General features: G+C 37.2%; 1 protein-coding gene across 2 annotated transcripts in view; it reads left to right on the top strand.

Annotated features, from left to right (window-relative positions):
* Positions 1 to 22,608, top strand: part of jag2a (jagged canonical Notch ligand 2a) — a 77,443-nt gene that overhangs the window by 11,313 nt on the left and 43,522 nt on the right. For both annotated transcript variants that reach the window (XM_049481049.1, XM_049481048.1), the window contains exon 3: positions 14,031 to 14,091. In XM_049481049.1, the coding sequence (XP_049337006.1) occupies positions 14,031 to 14,091 (61 nt within the window). The remainder of the gene's footprint in view (positions 1 to 14,030; positions 14,092 to 22,608) is intronic.

Raw genomic sequence — 22,608 nt, 5'->3', positions numbered from 1 at the left:
CTCGTCTCGTCTCGTCTTGTTCTCATGAACCCAGTATCGTGTCTCGTCTCGTCTCGTGATATTAGTGTCTCGTCACACCCCTAGTATTTTTACTATTGTAGTACCTAAATGATTTCAAAGCTTTTAATGTGCCTTTATGAGTGCAGAAAGCCTAAAGAAGATCTGTATGTAAGATAAGATTAGACTTTTATGAGGGTATGATTATTATATCTGATGAGTGTCTTTATCGAACAGCTACTGCAAAAGTTTATTCGTAAACTGATGATGTTTACTATAGCTATACATGATGCAAATGTAGCAACAGTGCATACAACTGCAAAAACACCAGCAGAACTAACAGAGAAATTAAATATTGTGCTACAAGAAATTGAGGGTTGGGTGAAACAACACTAAGTTGTCCTTAATATATCTTACAGTAAATGTATTTATTCAATTACATGCTTTCCTTAAAGCATAATCTAGGGCTTCAGCTTTTCACAAATAAATAATAAATACCTATTAAACAGGTAAAGGAAACAAAGTTATTATGTGTAATTTATTATGAAATAAAACAAGTTCTTCTGCCCCTGTATTAGTGAGAAAATGTGGCCCATTCCTCACACAGGGCTGATGAAGAGAGTTGTTGGCACCTTGGTTCTAGGTCAGAATGTAATATTGTATGATCTAGTGCCTCTAGAAAACATCCAAAATTCAGCTGATACAGAACAGGGCAGCTAGGCTAATTCTTAAATGCACACAGTACACAAATATCACAGCCATGCACTGCTCAGCATGCACAGCCATTTTGGGGGGGCAAGTGCTCAAGGGGGGAAAAAAGGCACTTTTTAGCGCACGTGGAACACTTCATTATTAAAAAAAAATACTTCAACATGAAGTATGAAGTGGTTGTCCTCGTGTTATCTATCATTGATTTGGGCTAGAGCGGCTAGTTTGTCTGGTGACCAGACGGCTAAAGATGCTTAGTAGTTTGGTTTGGTGCATTTTACTGCACAACAAAATGATTTCAGGTTGGGCTTAGAGGGCAAACGGTAGGATTTTACTTGATGTGTATGTTATCTGGCTGGTGGGACACGGGGGAGAAGAAGCCAATCTGTTGCCGTGTGTGCTGTGCTGAAGACTCGCTGAACTGAACTGCTGCTGCAGCGCATCTGTTGTGCCTTGCGCGCGGCCGCGCGGGGTCATGGGTCGGGTGTGTGCGAGCTGATTTCTGGGCACTCTGTTTGCACTCGTTTTTAATCGCTCAGGTTTTTTAAAGGTCATTTCAAACCGGCCTCAGTAAAATCTTAATAATAATTATATATATATATATATAAAAAAAACCTGATGTCTATGTCTGCATGCCTCTGCTGCTCAGAGTATACAAATATCACAGCCATGCACTGCTCAGAGTATAATATATTTTACCCTTTTCAGAAGTTGTGAAATAATGGGAATCCAATAGATAGATGGATGTATGGATGGCTAAATAGATACTGTGGTGCAGTAAAATGAATACAGTGAAAATCCTTCATGATGTCAGGAATGTGAGTATCCCCTACTGTCTGCATTTGATTTCTTTAAAACATTCACAGGTGTGCACCATGTGTGGTGAAGCTGTTAAAAATAAGAACCTGGCCCAGATGGACATGGACTAGCCTTTGGTTGATGAAAAATGGGCAAGTGATGTTTTGATAAGGGTCACACTGTGAATAACCAAGCCATTTAAGCAGCATGCTGGCTCTGGTACGAAAACCTTACTCAAAGACAGGAATGCTGCAGAAACCAAAGCTGAAAATGACTTGTGAGCACATGTAAAATGGTTTATGGTCTGATGACATCACACTGATATCTGGAGTGGCACTCGCTAAGTAGCCCTGGAGCAACAAAACTCTAAAGCCTCTCAGTGTTTTTCTGTTATTGATGTTTACCCGGTGTTCTGCCCAGTGTTAGCTGCCAGGTCCTCACCACTGTTTGAGTGCCCCCTGCTGATTGATAGTTACCAACCAAGGGTGTGAAGGAAAGTGGAAAAGTTCTTCCTCTTCCACTCAAACAGTTTCTTACTGACCAACTGAGCTTTTCTTTATGTTTTTAAAATTTAACATCTTTATGAGAAATTCTAAGATACAGATAATTTACCATTGGCCTTGATATATAAGGATTAGGGGTGGTACAATATATTGATATTGCAATATATTATATCATTTTGTTTGTATTGTATCAATATGTGGAGTCAAAAATCTGAATTTTATTGAAACATAGGTGCTCAAAACTCCTTAAGTGTTATCCCCTAAATTGACCTACTAATGTTACTTAATCAATAAATCTATTATTCCTCATATTTGAGTATTTCTGAGTATTTTATCCTCTTGAGGAACATTATCGTGGGCAATATCATGATAATAAGTAATAACATATCGTAACGTATCGAGATGCCCTGTGATTTCCATCCATAATGAGGATACAAAATAACTTTTAAACAATGCTATTGATACGTGCATTGTCGTGGCTTATATATATTTTTAATAAAAGTAAAATTAAAGTTAACTTGGTCCACCCTGCTTACTTTAACCATCCTGGGTTACCAGAACACTAAGGCTTCCTCAGTGTAGCGCTGTTGGTTAGCATTTACTAGCGTTAAGTGCTGCTAAGCACGGCTAGCACTGCTGCTAACCGCGCTAAAATATTGTAAATGTAAACTGTAAATAAATAGAACTGCTTTACTCACCCAAACGAACAGTTTTCAGGAGAGAAATCTGTAAAGATTAACATCCAGTGCTTGTTTGACTTTGAAAGAAAATGTTTTTTTTTTAAGAATTAAAGTTTTGTTTACTTAGGTGCCCCCCAGAGGCGAGACCTACTGAATTAGAAGGGAAACATGGCGGCACACTTGTTCCTTACAATTGTGGCTTATAATGCACCTTATAATCCAGTTCCCCTCATGTATAAAAAAATGAAAATAGACCAGAAAATACACTGAATAAAAAAACGGTACCTCCACTCTGCATCTATTTTCCAGTTAGAATTGAAGCTAAATTTCTCATTTTGTGGAGCCAGGCTGCTGTTATCATTGTGGCTGTGCTGCTCTTAGCCTGTTAGCATTGAGGCTAAGCTACTCACTCTGCAGATCTGGGTTGCTGTGCCTGTTAGCATCATGGTTGTCCTCCTCTGCTCTACAGTAACCTGCTGCTGTGTCTGATAGCATCATGGCTAACTTGCTGACTCTGTGGAGCCTAGCTGCTGTAACTGTTCAAGCGTCAAGGCTTGATTTTTTTCAGTGAAGGACTCTTTACATAGCTGCATAGCTGCTGTTAGCTTACTGCTGTACTATGTTTAGCTGCTGTTAGCTTACTGCTGTACTATGTTTGATTATGTCTGTGCCTGCCATGATAACAGATTTTTGAACAATATATTTCCCAGCTTTGCTACTTAAATATATAAAAATAAATATAATGTGTTTAAACAAATTAAACACACCAGACAAATTCATGGTAATAAGCTAATTAGCTAATTAGCTAAATGAATGTAACAGGCAGTATCAAGGCCAGCAGAAATGTTTATGCGAGTTTATGCACATATACTATATTGATTATCGATTATAGAGCTACAACGATTATAACAACAATAATCAACAATGTTGAGTATTTAAATTTTTTGACTACATGTTTTATTGTCGACTAAAGTATAACAGTACTGTATTACACAAAGTGCTGGGGACAGAAGTACAATGGGAGATGGGTAACGGATCTCCAAAAGTGTCCAAAAGTTACATATTTTATCATTAAATATCAGTACTCCATGTTTAAACAACATCTAGACATTTAAAAGCCTTTTAATTCTCATGTTCAGATGTTTTTATTGTTTTTAGAGATGGAGAACATGGCAGAAATTATAGCTGACTAATCGACTAACAAAAAAAATATCATCAGATTAGTTGACTACCAAAATTATCATTAGTTGCAGCCCTAATCGATTACCATAAATTGATGATTTAAATATAATTTCAGGCTTAAACATGTTGGCTATGTTGCCTTTTTAAAAAGATGGTTGAGATGGTTTGGTGGACTATTTAAATCCATGGTACATCACAGTAATCACAGTTGTGGTCTCTTGGACTCTGGGTCGTGGAAGGACGCAGCATCGCTGAGATTCATACTGGGATCTCTGAGACAGAACATACCGTCTTAACCAGCTGTGCCACTTAACAGCCTGTTTAATACGCTTCTTAAATATCTCTCTGGACAGACGAGTCGTCCTCTGTGGCTTATGAATTTTAAATGGATGCATGTTTGGAATACCTGTTGATACTGAAGCCATTGTTGAGAAGAAAAGTGATCTCAGACAATGAGATGCCCTGTAACTCAAATCGAGCACTTCTTTAGTGCAGGTGTGTGTACAGTGTGTTCACTGGTAATTACAGGAAAGTTTACTAGAACTAGAATGACTGACAAGACGAGGGCAGAAGAGGCAGAGCTAACATAAGATTGAGTTCGGACAAAGTTTTATGCAGCATTTATAGATTATGTATTTCGGTACCACTTTAAAATAAGACTACCTTTATAAAGGGTTTATAAATGGTTTACAATTAGCTTATTCATGTTACTAATTAGGTTGTAAATGCCTTAAAAATCATTAATAATCAGTTATAACACATACGTAGAAAGGTCAACAATGACCTGTTGTTTGCCAAACAGTGAACCCACAGCAGTCTATATTGTTGCCCTTTCTACGTATGTGTTATAACTGATTATTAATTATTTTAAGGCATTTACAACCTAATTAGTAACCATAAAAAAACTAATTGTAAACCATTTATAAGCCCTTCATAAAGGTAGTCTTATTTTAAAGTAGTACCTGTATTTCAAAATGCCAAAACTATCAAAAGTATCCAGATTCATTACTCTGTAGGTAGAAGTATAGATACTAGGGTTTAAAATACTTCTGTACAAGTTGAAGGATCAACTCAAGTTTTTACTCAAGTAAAAGTTTAAAAGCTTTTCTAAAAACTATAATGACTATTATGTTATATTATTAAAATGTTACTGTTGATAAATTTGGGATGCACTAGGCTCCCTAGTGTTTCAGCTGCCTATATGCCCATTGAAAACTAATGTATTTTAGTAGAATGTAAATATATTAAAGAAGCTTAGTTGGACTGGAGTTTGTCTGGAGTTCTCTTGAGTCTCTGCAGGATCCTCTTCATACTAGGCTACATACGTCTGCTATGTTCATACTTCTTCTTCATACTGGTGTGTGGGCATAATGTGATGTGCAGGTGTGATGGATCACACTATAAACCAATAGGGAGTCGGAATGGTATATGTTTATACTTCTCTACATCCAATCACAATCAGATTCACTCAATCTGGATGGAGAGATTTATCTGGATAGGGGTTTTATTGAACGATAAAAAGCTGGAATGAAAACAAGCAGAAATTAAACAGAAATAAAGAGTCTATTTTTGAAATGTGAGGAGTAGAAAGTTCAAATAATTGTGTAAAATAAAATGTAAAGAGCTTATCCATATTGGCGGGAAGGGTAAAGGCAAAGTCAGGAACTACAATGTCAGTATCATGCATGACACTACAGAAATACTGTATTTTTTGGACTATAAGGCACGCTTAGAATCCTCTAAGTTTTCCACAAATTGTTAGTGCGCCTTATGTATGAATTTTACCAGTCAGGTATTAAGGAGCGGTAAAGCCACTCTGCTGAAGTACAGAGTTATAAGGATGTTTTCAGTGAAGTTTCTCCAGCACTAAGGCTAGGTGCAGCAGCATTAGCATTTGCCGCTAACTGCAGTGCTAGCTCTTTCGCTGTTCAGAGGTGAGAATTTTGGACTATTAATACTTCAACCTGAGTAATGTGAATGTGAATACTTTTGACACCTTTGTTGGCATGGTTATGGGTTCGATATGCATTATCTGGAGTTTTTTATTCCAGCAACAGCTTTACAGTGCTCACTAATGAGTTCTCAGTCAATACAGAAGCATGAATAAATCTGGAATAAATATACCTGTAGATTCCACTGCCCTCGGGCATATAAACATGAATTAGACAAACACTCAAAACACCCTACAAAGATAAAAACAGCCACTTCCTAATGACTTCCAGTCATTCCTGAGGTTATTTTCAACCTTTTCCTGTCTGCCTTTACCCCTCTCGCCTCTCTCGGTTTGAATCGTAGATGAGATTCGGCTCCTCTGTTTTTGTCTGTGACCTCAGAAGATGAGCTCAGTACTCTGTGTGACCAAATAAACCTCTTTAAATGTTTAATAAAAGTAAACGTTAAGCAAGCACATTCTTGTGCTCTGTTTGTGTCCAGTGTTTGGTTTGTGGAAGCATATTTGGTCTATAACTCTAACTAAAGCCTGATAATGAATTTGGGACCCCTGTGAAGAATGTGTACTGTGTTTTAAAAATCCTAATTATTGTACCATAAACTAAATACCCTAAACATATTTTACACCAGTGACTGTAGAAATCATGGACGTCTAGGCATTGTTCTGGTCGTAGCATGACGAGTACAGTGGTATGAAAAAGTTTGGGCACCCCTGATCATTTTTTTTTCTTTTCTTTTCTTTTACCAAAATGAAGAAAAGCATATGGAATTATTTACTAAACAAACCACACTGTAAACCCATATGTTGTTTGAACTCAAATGATTTTAGTCTGTTTTACATAAAATTGGATATTTCTAAACAATACTCAGCTTTTTTGAGTTAGTTAAACATTTGTGGGCACAGATACATTGAAACTGAGGTCTTTGAGTTTAGTCTGTTGCCATTGGCAGCTTCTTTTCCATTGGCTTCTGTCACAATCTATTTGCATACTGGGCGTGTCCAACAGTTTCTGACAGACACTTACCATCAGTGTGTAGGGATTCCCCCTGGGCTACCTTAGAAATAAATCAAGTTCCCCTTTAATAACTTGTTTTAATTTATGCTAACTCAAGTTTTTATTCCCCATTACTTAAAAAAAATTGAGCAAACCTGCTGCCTTAAAAAGTTAAGTAAACTCAACTCCGGTCTTACAGTATTACAAAAATAAAAAAGTTAAATCAACTTCCTCTTTAGTTGTAATAACTTGATGTTCTTAGGTTTTCTTTACCCATTACTTTACTTTTTTTATGGCAACTGTTTTCCTCAAATTTTTAAAGTAAATATAACTTATCAGGTCTTACAGTGCAGAATTGTTTAGTTCTTAAACAAAACCAGAATATGTTTTATATTTTAGATTCTTCTAAGTAGCACCTCTTGCTTAGATTAGACAGCTTTGCACATCTTGGCCTCAGCAAAAAGAAGAGCAAGAGTTACCTCTGTTGCACAGGATATGTTTAAACTGCGTCCGAACTTTGTTACTGTCTGTTACTGTATGTTTGATCTGTTTACTCACATCATAGAGCTTAAACTCTCTCTTTCTCTCTTGTTTTATGAGAAATAAGCATGACTTACGTCACATATTTTTTTCTTTGGAGGTTGTTTTGAGTTTCTGTGAAAGTGAATGTGGATAAGAGATTTCTGCTAAAGGCAGAGGTGTGCATTTTTAACATGTACATGCATGCTTGTTGTGTGGGTTTGTGTGACCGTTTAATACGAGCAGATCTGTGTGAAATCTCAGTCTTTACTTGCACTAGACTCATGATTCAATGTTGCATCAGTGCAGTAGGCCACTAATTGCGTCCACTGTCTGGGGCGCAGTTGAAATGCCGTCTGAAGAGTGGGCTAGTTCACAGCAGGGTAGGGCAGGGAAAAGAGTGACGTAACAGTAACTTTCAGCTAATGTCATTGGATAACACGGGGTGGTTGCAGTAGCCCACAGAGTAAAAGATAGATGCAATAAATCCTTTGTTTGAATGTTTGAAGATATATGTGTTCAAATTTTGCACTCAATACATTGGTGACAGATTTATTATTTGCCAAAAAATGATACATTTAATTTTCTATTAAGGCATCAACGGTGGTCAACGAAAAACATTCAAACTCATATTTTTTACAGCAAACTAATGCATGCGTAATTCACAGAAAATAGACTTTCATTTAAAACAATGTCAGTATATGTCATAATTGAGCAGGTCAAAGGTAATATCAAAGGGCAGGCAAAAATCAAGGTCGGCAAATACAAAAGCAAGGTCAAAACAAGAGAGTAACACAGGTAATGGAAAAACATTGCGCTGTGCATGTATAAACCGTTAATAATGAGAGCAAATGAGCCCCTTTTATAGGGCTAAACCATGTGGCTAGAACTCAGGTGATCTACATTCTAAGAAACTGTGCCATGTGATCGGGATTGGGTATAATGTCGATGTGTGGTGCATTCTGGGTATTGTAGTCCGGAGGCTGCAGATCGCAGGCAGAGCTAATACCATTGTATTACTGGCATTACAATGATTTTACATCCATTCCCTAAACACTGAAACTAATATATATATATATATATATATATATATATATATATATAGTCACCTTTTGTCACCTTACAACCACAAACTTGGTAGACCAACATAAAGTAGCACATGAAGTGCTATGAAAATGATACATGGTTTTCAAAAGTTTAATCAAATAAAAATCTGAAAACTGTGATGTGCAAAAGTATCCAGCCCCTCTTTATCAATATTTAGTAGTAGGGGTGGGCGATATGGCCCTAAAATAATATCACAATATTTCATGGTATTTTCGCGATAACGATATTCTTGACGATATAACAAAACACTGAATTACAAAAAAAAAAAAAAAATCAAGAATACACTGGAACAAAATGAAAATTTTATTTTATTATTGTATACAATATGATATGGCACACCACTAACTGAGATATTAAAAATACAAAAAATGTATCAGATTTGTAACTCCAAGATTTGCACTCCAAATGTCTCCATATGACCAGGATTAAAGTCAAATAAATCATACTGGACAGATATAATTTGTCTCTAATCTGTGTCTAGTAGATATATAATGATAAATGAGATGAGTCAGAATTTTTCTTTTGATAAAAACAGTAAAAAAGTAGTACTCTAATGTGTTAATTAGGGGTGAGTGATATGGCACGATATTTCAGGGTAAAATATTGTTCACGATATTGCAAAATGTTGGCGATATTATCGCGTACGATACGATATGGCCCCCCCTTACTTAGTACAGTCACCTTTCACTAAAATTACAGCTGCCAGTCCTTTGAGTTTGTCTCTACCAGCTTTGCGCATCTAGAAACTGAGATTTTTGCCCCATTCTTCTTTGCAAAATAGCTCAAGCTCTGTCAGGTTGGATGGATAACATTTTATCACATACGCTTAATTGAATTTAGGCCAGGACATTGACTGTGGGCCATTCTAACAAATGAATATTCTATGATTTAAATCATTCCACTGTAGCTCTGGCTGTATGTTTAGGGTCATTGTCTTGCTGGAAGGTAAATCTCTTTTCAGCCTCCAATTGGGTTTCTTACAGGATTACCCTCTATTAAGCTGCATCCATCTGTGCATCAACTCTGACCAGCTTAATTAATAAACAGTATAGTTTGGCTTCACCACCACTCACAACTACAGTACTAAAGGCCTGTTTCATGATGATAACCACAGTATTGTGTTATTTTCTGGGATGGTTATTATACCGTGAACATCTCATACCATTGTAACCCTAGCAGCAAATAAGATTTTTGAGCCATACTTTCCTCCATAGCCCACTTTAGGTCATTCCGCACAAACATTCTTCTTTTTCAGACTTTTTTCAGATGTTTTTTGTGTTCTTTGGGTCATTTTCCTGTTGCACCACCCAACGTCTTTTCAGTTTGTTCATGGACTGTTGCCTTAGAAGTAAAAAGCTTTGATTTAACTTTAAATTAATTCTAGATGTCCAGATCCTAAAACTCAGATGCTCACCCCACCATGCTTCACAGTTGGAAGTGGGAAGTTTTTATATATGTTAGGCTCAGTAGACTATAAGACGCTGACAATATGGCCTTAGTTCAAATCCTGCTTCGCCATCAGTAGCTGGAGCCTGAGTGAGCACAATTGTCCTTGCTCTGCATGTGGAAGGGAAGTCATATTGAGTGGTTGGGGTAATTGGCTCAGCTAATTTGGGGAGAAAATGTGTTAAAAATGTGTTTTTGTGTGTTGAAGCACTCTAGAACCCCTGAAAAAAAATCTCAAATCTTTTTTAGGATTTCTTTATTGCAAATATCCAGATTTAGTATTTCTTTATATGACTCTTTCTGTGATAGTGCTCTACATTCCATATCCCAGGATTTAACTATTGCATATGTGCACATTGTGATGATGATGCACAAACGATATATTGTGCAGCTCTACACCACGCTGTGTATATGAGCATGTTTAGCATGTCTGGTCTGGCTTTTCTCTGGAACTTCCCCCGAGTTTTTGCATGTTTAATGTTGTCAGGATGCAGAAATTGGACAGTTTGTTCCCTGTGTAAAACGACCGAGCTAGAGGCTAATTTATTCATTGAATAGCGCAGCTTTGCGTGTGTGTGTGTTTGTGCATGTACACATGTGCTTGTATTTGCGAGCATACGTTGGTGTGTCTGTATGTGTAGGGTGTCTCATTTCTCTCTCACTAATGAAAACTAACCCCCCTTCAGTCGACACATTGCTGGTGTCTGGTATCTCAGTAAAGGTTAGGCGCTGCTTCAGTGAAGTGCTGATTCAATGAGCGTAGCTTCAGTGTAGCTCCTGACCACACGCCAGCCAGCCTGCCAGCCAGCCAACCAGCCAACAAACCAGCCAGCCAGCCAACAAACCAGCCAGCCAACCAGCCAGCCAGCCAGCCAACAAACCAGCCAGCCAACCAGCCAACAAACCAGCCAGCCAACCAACCAGCCAACTAGCCAGCCAGCCAGCCAGAGCGCTCAGCATTTCACTCTGACCGTCTTCCTCCGCTGGAGGCTCTATTTTAGTTTAGTTTACCTGTAAACAAGGTGCAGCATGGGTACATATAAATCTTTCAATTCACTTCAGTTTTATTCCAATTTTGTCTCTGGATCCTACCAGGCTCCGACCCTTACTGTCTTTACTTTTTCCTACCTCTTTTTGCTTTCCTAAAACACAAAATTGCTACTGATTAAAAAAAAAAAAGGAATTATCTGCCGATATCATTGAGATATTAGCCGATATCATATTTGCCGATATCATTGTGCAATTTTTGTTTATCAATTCATAAGAATACTGGTCAGTAATTTGATATATATATATATATATATATATATATATATATATATATATATATATATATATATATATATAACAAATACTACTAAAAGAGTTGGCCAACTCTGGCTGTGCTGCTTTACATTTTCTTATTTAATTTTAAGATATTTTTATAGCTTTAAAGTTTCCGGCTTCCGGCTGTGCCATTAAAATGAAAACTGTGTGAATGAATATATACAAACGCTGGTGGGCGTGGTGGTCTGGAAGTGAGGTGTGTAAATTGAGGTGAGGTAAATTTCTGCTGTATTGCTAGCTTGGCAATGAAAAACACAGGTGTGCCACTGACTGATTTGAAAAGTCAGACGTTCTGTCTATTTCTATGTTGGCTACTCTGATACTCCATGGGCTCAACACGTGAATGCCTTCACTTGTTGCTCAGACACATGAACACACAGCAGTGCACAATCCCAACTTTTACATCAGCAGTAAACAGACAAAATAAAATAACATTTCTGTTCCCGTAAAATACTTCCTTGCTCACCTTTACAGCATAAAAGAGCATGGTAGTTTCCTGTGCTATATTGGGCAAGTAACACGCTGATTGGTTTATTGCACCTTACGCTTAAAACACATCCATGATTCATTAAGAGAATTAAATTAAGTCGTGCAAGGTGTACTTTTCCTGTCATTACGATACCAAAGACACACTGACTCATCATAATCAAGATTACTACAATAGAGCCCAGTTATCAGTTATAAATGTGTACTTCGACAACAGAAATATTAGATATTTTCATCCAGCCAGAATTCCCACATCGGTACATGCCTAAAAAAAATTAATGAAATTAAAATTAAACCAATATTGTGATAAAGGAGTGGACTGTTGCTGATAACCAGAGCTTATTCATGAAAGGGTTAATGAAACATAATGTAAGATACAATAGCAATATACACAGCCAGCGTAACTCTGAATCAGTAATAAAGTGAGTAATAAACATTGTAGAGAGATTCTATTGTCAGGATGAATGGTGGGAAATCATGTGTCTCTAACAGTGGCTCATGGCATATGATTTAGACAACCGGTGGGAATCGATAATCAAAATTCCCCTCTAGAAAAAAGAAAGAAATGCTTTTACATTTCATCTAATTTAAAGATATGATAATGACACTGAAACTATGTTGACTAAAGGTTCCCGTAAGGTCATGTGAGTGACCTTTCTGTGCTCTTTCTGTTTAGCAGGACAGAAGATGAAGATTCTAATTATGATCTTGACCTCAGTTTTCTCTGGAGCCCACTCATACACGCACACACACACACACATACACACAAACGCACACACACACACACACACCCTTGTCTTTTACCACTGTTCATCTGATTTATTATGAGCTAATAAGTCACCACAGCGTGGGAACAAGGTTATTCCCATATTCACACTGTTATGGCACGCATACACTCGCGCACACACACACACACACAAGTTTGTACACACACCTTCTGGCCCATGCACACACTCACACAGCCAATCTCACTCTCACAGTCACTGTCACGCACAGATACACTCATTCACCAGCTGACGGCATTACTCCACACCAAACTCGTGAACCTAAAGCATTTACAGCCAAACACTCCTGATCCCCTCACTGATCCACTTATATAAACAGCATGTTTGTGGGTCAAGGAAACCCACAGCTCACTTAAAAAATTCAATTTCAATTAGGGCTGCACGATATTGGAAAAAAATTACATTGCAATTTTTTTTTTCAACGATATATATCGCAATATTAAACAATGCAGGGCTCATGACGTCACCAGCCCCGCCCCCACCCACATGCTGTCTCGTGTCTGGACCAATCAAGAGCTGTGTCAGCGGCGAGCTTAACTCAAAACCTGAAGGAAAACAGCAAAACAACAGTATTCGGCCCTTTAATCAAGCATTAAAATGGTGGAAACACTTTATAATAACTTTCATTAATATACCATTAATGAATAATTAATAACTGTTATTTTTCACATTTTAAGAAACTTAAAAGTTGCTATCACATTTGTAAAAAATAATGAACCCATTGGCAACGTGAACTTTCAATTGATAAACATTTGCCCGGTTTAAAATTTGTATTTACTAGTGATTTATTAATGTTCAAATTCTGATGAGCCAATAATTTTCTAAATTTCCTTCTGGATAAATAAAGTATCTATTTATCTATTTATCTATCTATCTATCTATCTATCTATCTATCTATCTATCTATCTATCTATCTATCTATCTGTCTGTCTGTCTGTCTGTCTGTCATGCTGATAAATAAGTGTCATGTGTGAGCATTTTTGAATATTCAAATTCTGATGAACTACTGCTTTGTTCACGTCTACTGATCATTAGTTAAAAATATATTAATGAAAGTTATTATAAAGTGTTACCTAAATGTTTTTTTAAAAGGTAAATAAGAGCGTTTGTTTTTCTGCGATTAAAAGCGTGAATTCAGCTGTAACTGGAAATATCTGTGCTGAAAACTTTGCTGGACTGAGGTGCACAGCTTTCGACACGTGCGTTTACAACAAGCATGTGCCCAACCATGTGGATGGAGACCATGCAGTTACCTCGTGTTTACTTCAAGTTTCTATAAAAAAATAAAAATAATAATAAAACGTTTTTACTCTCACTTGTTGGTTTGCATGAGCATCCTATTAAAAAAGGCTAACTGCACCCATGATTGGAAGGGTTTACAGAAATCATATTATGTTAATAATACATATTATAGCAGTTTGTAGCTTTGTTAGTTATTAAAACTATGCCAGGATAAAAAAAGTGTGGTATAATGTGAATAGATGAAGACTGAGGTTGTGTGTATATTCTGTGTGTGTGTGTTCTGACCATTTTTTTATCTCTTTCTAGAGGGCATTCACTCTGATTGTGGAGGCGTGGCACTGGGACAACAGCACAATCAGTGACGACAGTAAGTAACACAGTTCATAAAATGCATAAGATAGATAGAAGGCTAGTGTTACAAATGAAATATATTTAACCTATATACAAAAATAAGAGACCACTTCAGTTTCTGAATCAGTTTCTCTGATTTTGTTATTTATAGGTTTATGTTTGAGTAAAATCAACATTGTTGTTTTATCCTATAAAATACAGACAGCATTTCTCCCAAATTCCAAATAAAAATAGTGGCATTAGAGCATTTATTTGCAAAAAAATGAGAAATGGCTGAAATAACAAAAAAAAGATGCAGAGCGTTCAGACCTCAAATAATGCACAGAAAACAAGTTCATATTCATAAAGTTTTAAATCAAGTTAAGAAATCAATATTTGGTGGAATAACCATGTTTTTTATCACAGTTTTCATGCATCTTGGCATGTACTCCTCCACCAGTCTTACACACTGCTTTTGGATAACTTTATGCCACTCCTGGTGCAAAAATTCAAGCAGTTCAGTTTGGTTTGATGGCTTGTGATCATCCATCTTCCTCTTGATTATATTCCAGAGGTTTTTAATTAGGTAAAATCAAAGAAACCCATTATTTTTAAGTGGTCTTTTTACAGAGCTGTACATAATGCTGTTTAAATGACTTTTGGCACATCAGCATGAGCATGATGTAAGATGTATTTGCAGAATTTGTTCCCACATTAAGCTTCATTAACAGGTTAAGTAGTGTGAATTTCCTCCTGCTGCAGGTACAATAACCCTCTGTGTTGTGAAGGCTTGGTGTGGGCATGTTGTTGGAGAGTGTGGGTTTTGTGGATTGTTGTTGTGATCACAGGTAGCTCGGTGTTTGTGTGTTTTCTCGGTCGAGGTCAAGCCAGCTGTATCCTGTTTTCCTCAAATCCTGCGGTGCCTTTGCTGGGTTACGTGTTCTACTCCAGCAGGAAATGAGGTTAATTGAGGAATTCAGTGAATGATGTCGGTTGGCTCTAAACTTGTGGTGTGTTTGTTGGGTGTTTTTTGTACCTTTATGCTCGGCTGAAAATGGACCACACCTCAGTCCTCAGGTGGATCTGTGATAAATGCATTGTGGAGTACACTTTCTGTGACTCATTTACTGCTTTATTTCTTAGTTTTTTACTTCACACATAGCACATGGTAACGGGGCTCCGAGTGGTCCGGAGGACTAAGGCTCTGCCACTATGACCAGGAGATTGTCGGTTCAAATCCCGTTCATGCAGCTTGCCATCCGCTGCCAGAGTCCAGAGAGAGCACAATTGGTCTTGCCCTCTCTCTTCCCTCATCACTTCAAAGGGTGATGTTGATCAGCACAAGGCTGCATCTATGAGCTGATGTACAGTTGTGGTCAAAAGTTTACATACACTTGTAAAAAAACATAATGTTATGGCTGTCTTGAGTTTTCAATAAGTTCTACAACTCTTATTTTTCTGTGATAGAGTGATCGGAACACATACATGTTTGTCACAAAAAACAGTCATAAAATTTGGTTCTTTCATAAATTTATTATGGGTCTGCTGAAAATGTCACCAAATCTGCTGGGTCAAAAATATACATACAGCAACATTAATATTTGGTTACATGTCCCTTGGCCATTTTCACGGCAACTAGGCGCTTTTGGTAGCCATCCACAAGCTCCTGGCAAGCTTCAGGTCGAATGTTTGACCACTCTTCTTGACAGAATTGGTGCACTTCAGCTAAATGTGATGGTTTTCTTGCATGAACCCGTTTCTTTAGCACTGTCCACATGTTCTCAATGGGGTTTAAGTCAGGACTTTGGGAAGGCCATTCTAAAACCTTAATTCTAGCCTGGTTTAGCCATTCCTTTACCACTTTTGATGTGTGTTTTGGGTCATTGTCTTGTTGGAACACCCAACTGCGCCCAAGACCCAACCTTCGGGCTGATGGTTTTAAGTTTTCCTGCAGAATTTGGAGGTAATCCTCCTTCTTCATTATCCCATTTACTTTCTGCAAAGAACCAGTTCCACTGGCAGCAAAACATCCCCAGAGCATAATACTACCACCACCATGCTTGACAGTAGGCATGGTGTTCCTGGGATTAAAGGCCTCACCTTTTCTCCTCCAAACATATTGCTGGGTGTTGTGGCCAAACAGCTCAATTTTTGTTTCGTCTGACCAGAGAACTTTCCTCCAGAAGGTTTTATCTTTGTCCATGTGATCAGCAGCAAACTTCAGCCGAGTCTTAAGGTGCCTTTTCTGGAGCAAGGGCTTCTTTCTTGCACGGCAGCCTCTCAGTCCATGGCGATGTAAAACACGCTTGACTGTGGAGACTGACACCTGTGTTCCATCAGCTTCCAAATCCTTGCAGACCTGCTTCTTGGTGATTCTTGGTTGACTCTTGACCATCCTGACCAATCTCCTCTCGGCAGCATGTGATAGCTTGCGTTTTCTTCCTGATCGTGGCAGTGACACAACTGTTCCATGCACTTTATACTTGCGTATAATTGTCTGCACAGTTGCTCTTGGGACCTGTAGCTGCTTTGAAATGGCTCCAAGTGACTTCCCTGACTTGTTCAAGTCAATAATTCGCTTTTTCAGATCCACACTGAGTTCCTTTGACTTTCCCATTGTAGCTTTTGTAGCTGAGTCTAATCACTGGGTCAAATGAGCCCTATTTAAATGGGCTCATGAGAAGTCAACAGCTGTAGTCAATCAGAATCACTTACAAGAAGTGAAGAGGCCATGACATGAAGCTAATTTGATTGACACAACTCGCTACATCACCAAAATTGACAAATTTTGTTGCTGTATGTATATTTTTGACCCAGCAGATTTGGTGACATTTTCAGCAGACCCATAATAAATTTATGAAAGAACCAAATTTTATGACTGTTTTTTGTGACAAACATGTATGTGTTCCGATCACTCTATCACAGAAAAATAAGAGTTGTAGAACTTATTGAAAACTCAAGACAGCCATAACATTATGTTTTTTTACAAGTGTATGTAAACTTTTGACCACAACTGTATCAGAACCGAGTCGCAGTGCTTTCCTCTGAGCTCGCTGTGATGCAACTCAGCAATGCAATATCAGCAGCAGTTCGAAAAGAGGCGGAGTCTGACTTCACATTTATCGGGGAAGGCATGTGCTAGTCTTCACCCTCCTGGTGTGTTTGGGCATCACTAGTGATAGGGGGGGTCCTAATGAGTGGGTTGGGTAATTGGCCTTGTAAATTGGGGAGAAAACCTTTAAATTCTATATTTTTTGTTTTCCCCGTTTCTTTCAGCAGTTGATTGCATTGTTATTAAATAAATTAGTCAGTGAGATCTGGTTCCAAATTTAAAGTTAACTATCAAAGAAATTTCATAAACTGAATGTTTGTGGATTTCTTACTTTAAATGAATAAACATCACATCGTTGATCTTTTCTTTTTTTTAACCTATTGATAAAAAAACAACAATAACAAATTGTTAGTTCCATGTTCGATTTTCTTTTTATTTCTGATGTTTTAGGTTTTTGATGTTGTATCGTTTCAGTATCGGTATTGCGATATTTAGGTGAGTATTGTATTGAAAGCAATAATTTTGCTATTCTGACAATAAAACAGTTTTATTGAGAAAAACAAATCTCTATTGTATAAATAATCAAAATTTTGTTTAAATTTTTATCATTTAAAAAATATATTTGTTTAAAAAAATAAAAAAATTAAAATTTCTAAATTGACAAAATATCTGTTGCAATGCACTAGTTTACACTAAAAACTACACTATTACATAATGCTCCTGATTGCTTCATTCTAAGTAGGTATCTGTACCGGTGGTTACAAGAATATACAATACTTGTATTGTATGTACATGTATCTATTCATTCCTATTTTTAAATATTTTAGTATTTGCGTATTTACACTGAAAAAAATATATAAACACAACACTCCAATTTATTTTTTGCTCTATTTTTTTTTTCATGAGCATTTCTCATGGGAGTGTTCTAAAACTATTAACAGGATGTTTATCTCAGAACCACAAAATATTGCAACGTCTTTTTTTTCTCCCAATATCGTGCAACTCTAAAACGTAGACAGTTGCTTCGCTCAGCAGCCGTAACTGCTTCTTTAATGATGGCCAGAACAAAACAGTCAGTCGGATCCACCCCAGATTTTACACGGATCTGAAAGGGTTAATGAAGGGAAAGCATCTGTTATAAGTATCTTTATTACTTTCAGCTGTATAATGCAGATTACAGTAAGGGTATTCTTGGTTGAGGATTGGGTTTCTCTCAGAACTCTAAATTAGTGCCCTTAACAGGCAGCGAGGAGATCCAGCCAGAAGAGGGTTTTTTTTTTTTTTTTTTTTTTTGTGGGACAATGTTAAACTTGTTGGAGAGATTTTGTGTGTGTTTCTGTGTGTCTGTCTGTCTGTCTATATAAAGCAAAAAAGCCATGAGAGCATCGCCTTGTTAAGCCATTAATTACTGTCGGCTTCTCGTTATTTTCCACTGATGTGTGTATACTCATTACTCCACAGACAGCTGCAATGCTACTGCACGCCACACACACACACACACACACTAATATTCTCGCCCACAGCCCAGTGTGTGTCCGTCCACACATCGTCTATTTCATTATCAGCCAATGAGGCTCTGACATGAGCTGGTTAGCTTGTTAAATGCAGAAGCGAGCGTGTTCTGCTGTCTGCGGCGGTTAATGTGGAGTGGACTGTAGCTGTCGGAACTGTGTATCTCAAGCCCAATGTAACCTTTTATTAGTGTGTGTAAAGGAAACATTGCGCAAGAGCACTTTAAGAGGTTTTAATATTTATTTTAAAGGCTGGAGCGAGCAGACAGAGAGACGTTATGAAGAAATCGTAATTTTGAAACTGTGTAAAAGCATGGAAACATGCAGAACAAGGACCAAAAAAGCTTCTAATTAAAGTTCTAATAAAAATAAATCCTTGGAGGAAAGTCTTTTTTTTACTCTGCGCTGCCTTAGCCACACCACGAGTAGTTACAGTAGCAGTCAAAAGTTTGAATACACCTTAAATTCAGTGTGTGTTTTTATTATTGTAATGTAAAATGTACTGCATTGTAGCTTCACCCTTGTGTGGTGTTCATATTTTTGTTACTCGTTTACTTTGTTACTTGTATTTAATTCAGCAAAATTAAGCAATTCTACATTAAAATGCTTTACACACGCTTGCTTCACCTAAATTGCAAGCACTATAAACAGCTTACATGGTTAATATTTGCCCTTTACCTTTCTTATGTTACATTTCTTTCAAAAAGTGCTACTCTTTTTTTATTAGTTTTTTAATAAAATGTAAAAGAAAATGAATTAAACTCAAGATATGAGTAGAAAATTTGTTTAGTTTCAAATTTTCAAATGAAGCAATGTTTATTAACCCCGGCCAAACATACTGTATGTAATATAAATGGTTATAGGGGGTGGTGGTACAGGGTGTGTTTATCGAAAATGTGTTTTGATATATGTTTTTCACACAAAATGAGCCAATGCCAATGAGTTTGAGTTAGAAAAAATATTTGTTTAGTATCATTTGATGAAAAATGAAAACGGGTCCCACAGACCCGAACACCACACAAGGGTTAATACTAACTATCCTCACATCCAAACTATGAAGAAAAAAACATATGGACTTATTTAGTAAACAAAAAAAAGGATATATTTTATATTTTACATTCATCAAAGCAGCACTTGTCTGGATTTATTCAGTCGGCTGGATTTTCTGATTCACCTGGAATTCAGGCTTTCCTTTATTTACTTGAATTTCTTGTCTCTTAATAAAGTGTTTGAGAGCATCAGTTGTAAAGTTGTGAAGAGGTAGAGTTACAGGTATACAGTGAACAGCTCTATTTAAGGATTGTTTTAATCCATATTATGAGAAGAAATACTCAATTTAAAAGTAAATACAAAAATACTTTAAAAAAATGAAGCCAATTGGTCAGCCAATGTTTAAAATTTCAAAACCTTTGAAAACTATCCTCAAGTTCAGTCGCAAAGACCATCAAAAACATTTTGATGAAACTGGCTCTCATCAGCACTGCTGTCAGTGTGGCGTACTTTTTGCATCCATGGGACATAGGCAAGGCAAGTTTACTTATATAGCACCTTTCATACACAACGGTCATTTAAAGTGCTTTACAAATTAGAAAATACACAGAGGAGTCAAATTAAAAAACATGTAAAAGAATAACAATAAAAATGGAAATAAAAACTAAAATAAGAATCATGATTAAAACAAAGAGAAGTAAAATTAAAAACATTTAAAAGAACAACAAGGAATTCAAAATAAAAATAAAATAAAAATAAAGCATGAATAAAACATGATAGAAAAGTGCCGTTAAAGAATAAAAGTGGGCGGAGCTGCAGTGTTTTAAGCTGAGCTCAAGGCCTGATCAAACATGTAGGTTTTTAGTTTGGATTTAAACATGTTTTGGTGTTGGTGTTGGTGCTTTTCTAATGCTTTCGGTCAACTGGTTTCATTTAAGAGCAGCGAAGTAGCTAAACATATAATACATAAAAAAAACTCATGGGGCAAAATACTAGACTTTTGGGTAAATTGAATTAAAAAATAATATTGTTTAAATCTAATTCACAGCAGAATGACAGCAGACTGTAGTCAGAACAGCTGATGAAGCAGATCCTGTCGATTGAATCCTCTTGTGAAGCCTCCATCTCTCTGGGCAGGTGGAGTGTTAATTACATTTCAAACTATTAACCAGCTCTTGACCTGCGTACCTGCCTGATTATGATGACTCCTGTGTGTGTGTGTGTGTGTGTGTGTGTGTGTTAGATTAGACCCAGCGTAGAACAAAAATATCTGGATACCTGTTTATTTTTCCTATTAAACGGCTTTTATAAAAAAAAAAAAAATAGAGACGTCCAGAGTCGGCTTTTTACTAGAGTTTTGAACATGAGTGAGGCCAGGTGTTGGAGATTATCAGCACCCCACCAACTCTGATAAACTTATCCTTTGCAACAGAGAATACTCTTAGTCTTTCTTTCCTGTGGCGGTCCTGATGAGAGCCAGTTTCATCATTACATTTTTGATGGACCTTACCATTGCACTTGAGGATTCCTTTAGAGTTCATAGATTTTTTTGGATTTACTTAGTAGAGTAGGTATAATATAATCGAGGCTATAATATAAATTAGAACAAGGGTTGCACAATATTAGATTAGATTTTTTTCGATGAAATATATCGCAGTATTAAACAATGTTGGGCCCATGACGTCACCAGCCCCGCCCCCTCCACTCACGTGCTGCCTCGCCTCCTGTCCCATTGAGCGCTGAGCTCTCAAAACCCGAGGAAAACAGTAAAACAATAGTAATCAACCCTTTAATCAGGCATTTGAACAGCTTTTTTAAAGGTAAATAAGAGCGTTTGTTTTTCTGGGATTGAAAGTGTTAATTCAGCTGTAACTGGAAATATCTGCGCTGCAGAATTGTGCAGGACTGCGGAACACAGCTTTCCACATGTGCTAACGTTTACAAGCATGTGCCCAACCACGTGGATCATTCCAGGTGACTGTATCTCATAAAGCTGACTGAGAAAATCCAAGATTTTCCAAGATGGACAAAGCATATTCTGCTTCGTTTAACTTGTTTTTGTTTACTAAATAATTCCATTGTTCCATTTTTTTCTTCATAGTTTTAGTATTAGATTACTTTTGTATTAGATTACAATGCCCATTACATTACATTACATTACATTACATTTGGCAGATGCTTTTGTCCAAAGCGACTTACAATAATTATGTACATTTAGCTATAAAGGACATAGAAGTTCAAGGTAACAAAAAAAAACATTTAAAGGACAACTCCTGTGTAAAATGGACTTTTGTTGTAGTAAAACATGATAAAAAACACTTACCATTGATGAATAGCACACCGCTGTTCTCCCACAGCGTTCCCAGATCCAGAAATTTTAACAGTTTGTCCAAACACCCTTCAGACTGGGTGACACGGGGCATAATTTGCCCCGATAAATCACTTTTTCCACCGTTATCCAGCTCAAAGTAGCTCCACACCTCAACAAAAGTCCAATTTTACACCAGAGTTCTCCTTTAAGACAGGGCCTAAAGGAGGCCAAAGGAAAACAGTGGAATAAAGGAGGAAAGGAGGGGAAACAAGGAAATATAAAAAATCTGTATCTGTATGTGTCCATACTCGGTTTTATTCTATATTTTTATGTATATTTTATACACCCCAAGATGAAACGCCCCCCCCCCCCCACACACACACACACTCTCTCTCTCTCTCTCTCTTTCTACACTTTCAAAAATACACTCGTGTGTGTAAGTGTAAGTGCGCACCCCACCCGGCCACTCTCCCCAGTAACAGTCTGTAATTGTCTCCTTCAGTGTAGAGAGGGAGAATGATTGGTCTGTATTTTTATAACTAATTGCTGGAAGTGAATTAGGCGACGAGTGCTACTTCTCCTCCTTTTTGGAGTGGAAGATGAGGGAGAGGGAGAGAGAGGGAGGAAAAACGGGGATGACACATTTTGATGTGAAACACAGCGTTGACTTCTTTTTTAAGGCGGAAATTA

Source organism: Astyanax mexicanus, chromosome 7 (assembly GCF_023375975.1).
Source record: "Astyanax mexicanus isolate ESR-SI-001 chromosome 7, AstMex3_surface, whole genome shotgun sequence".
NCBI classification, from domain to species: domain Eukaryota; kingdom Metazoa; phylum Chordata; class Actinopteri; order Characiformes; family Acestrorhamphidae; genus Astyanax; species Astyanax mexicanus.
This window is presented reverse-complemented; position numbering and strand designations above follow the sequence as displayed.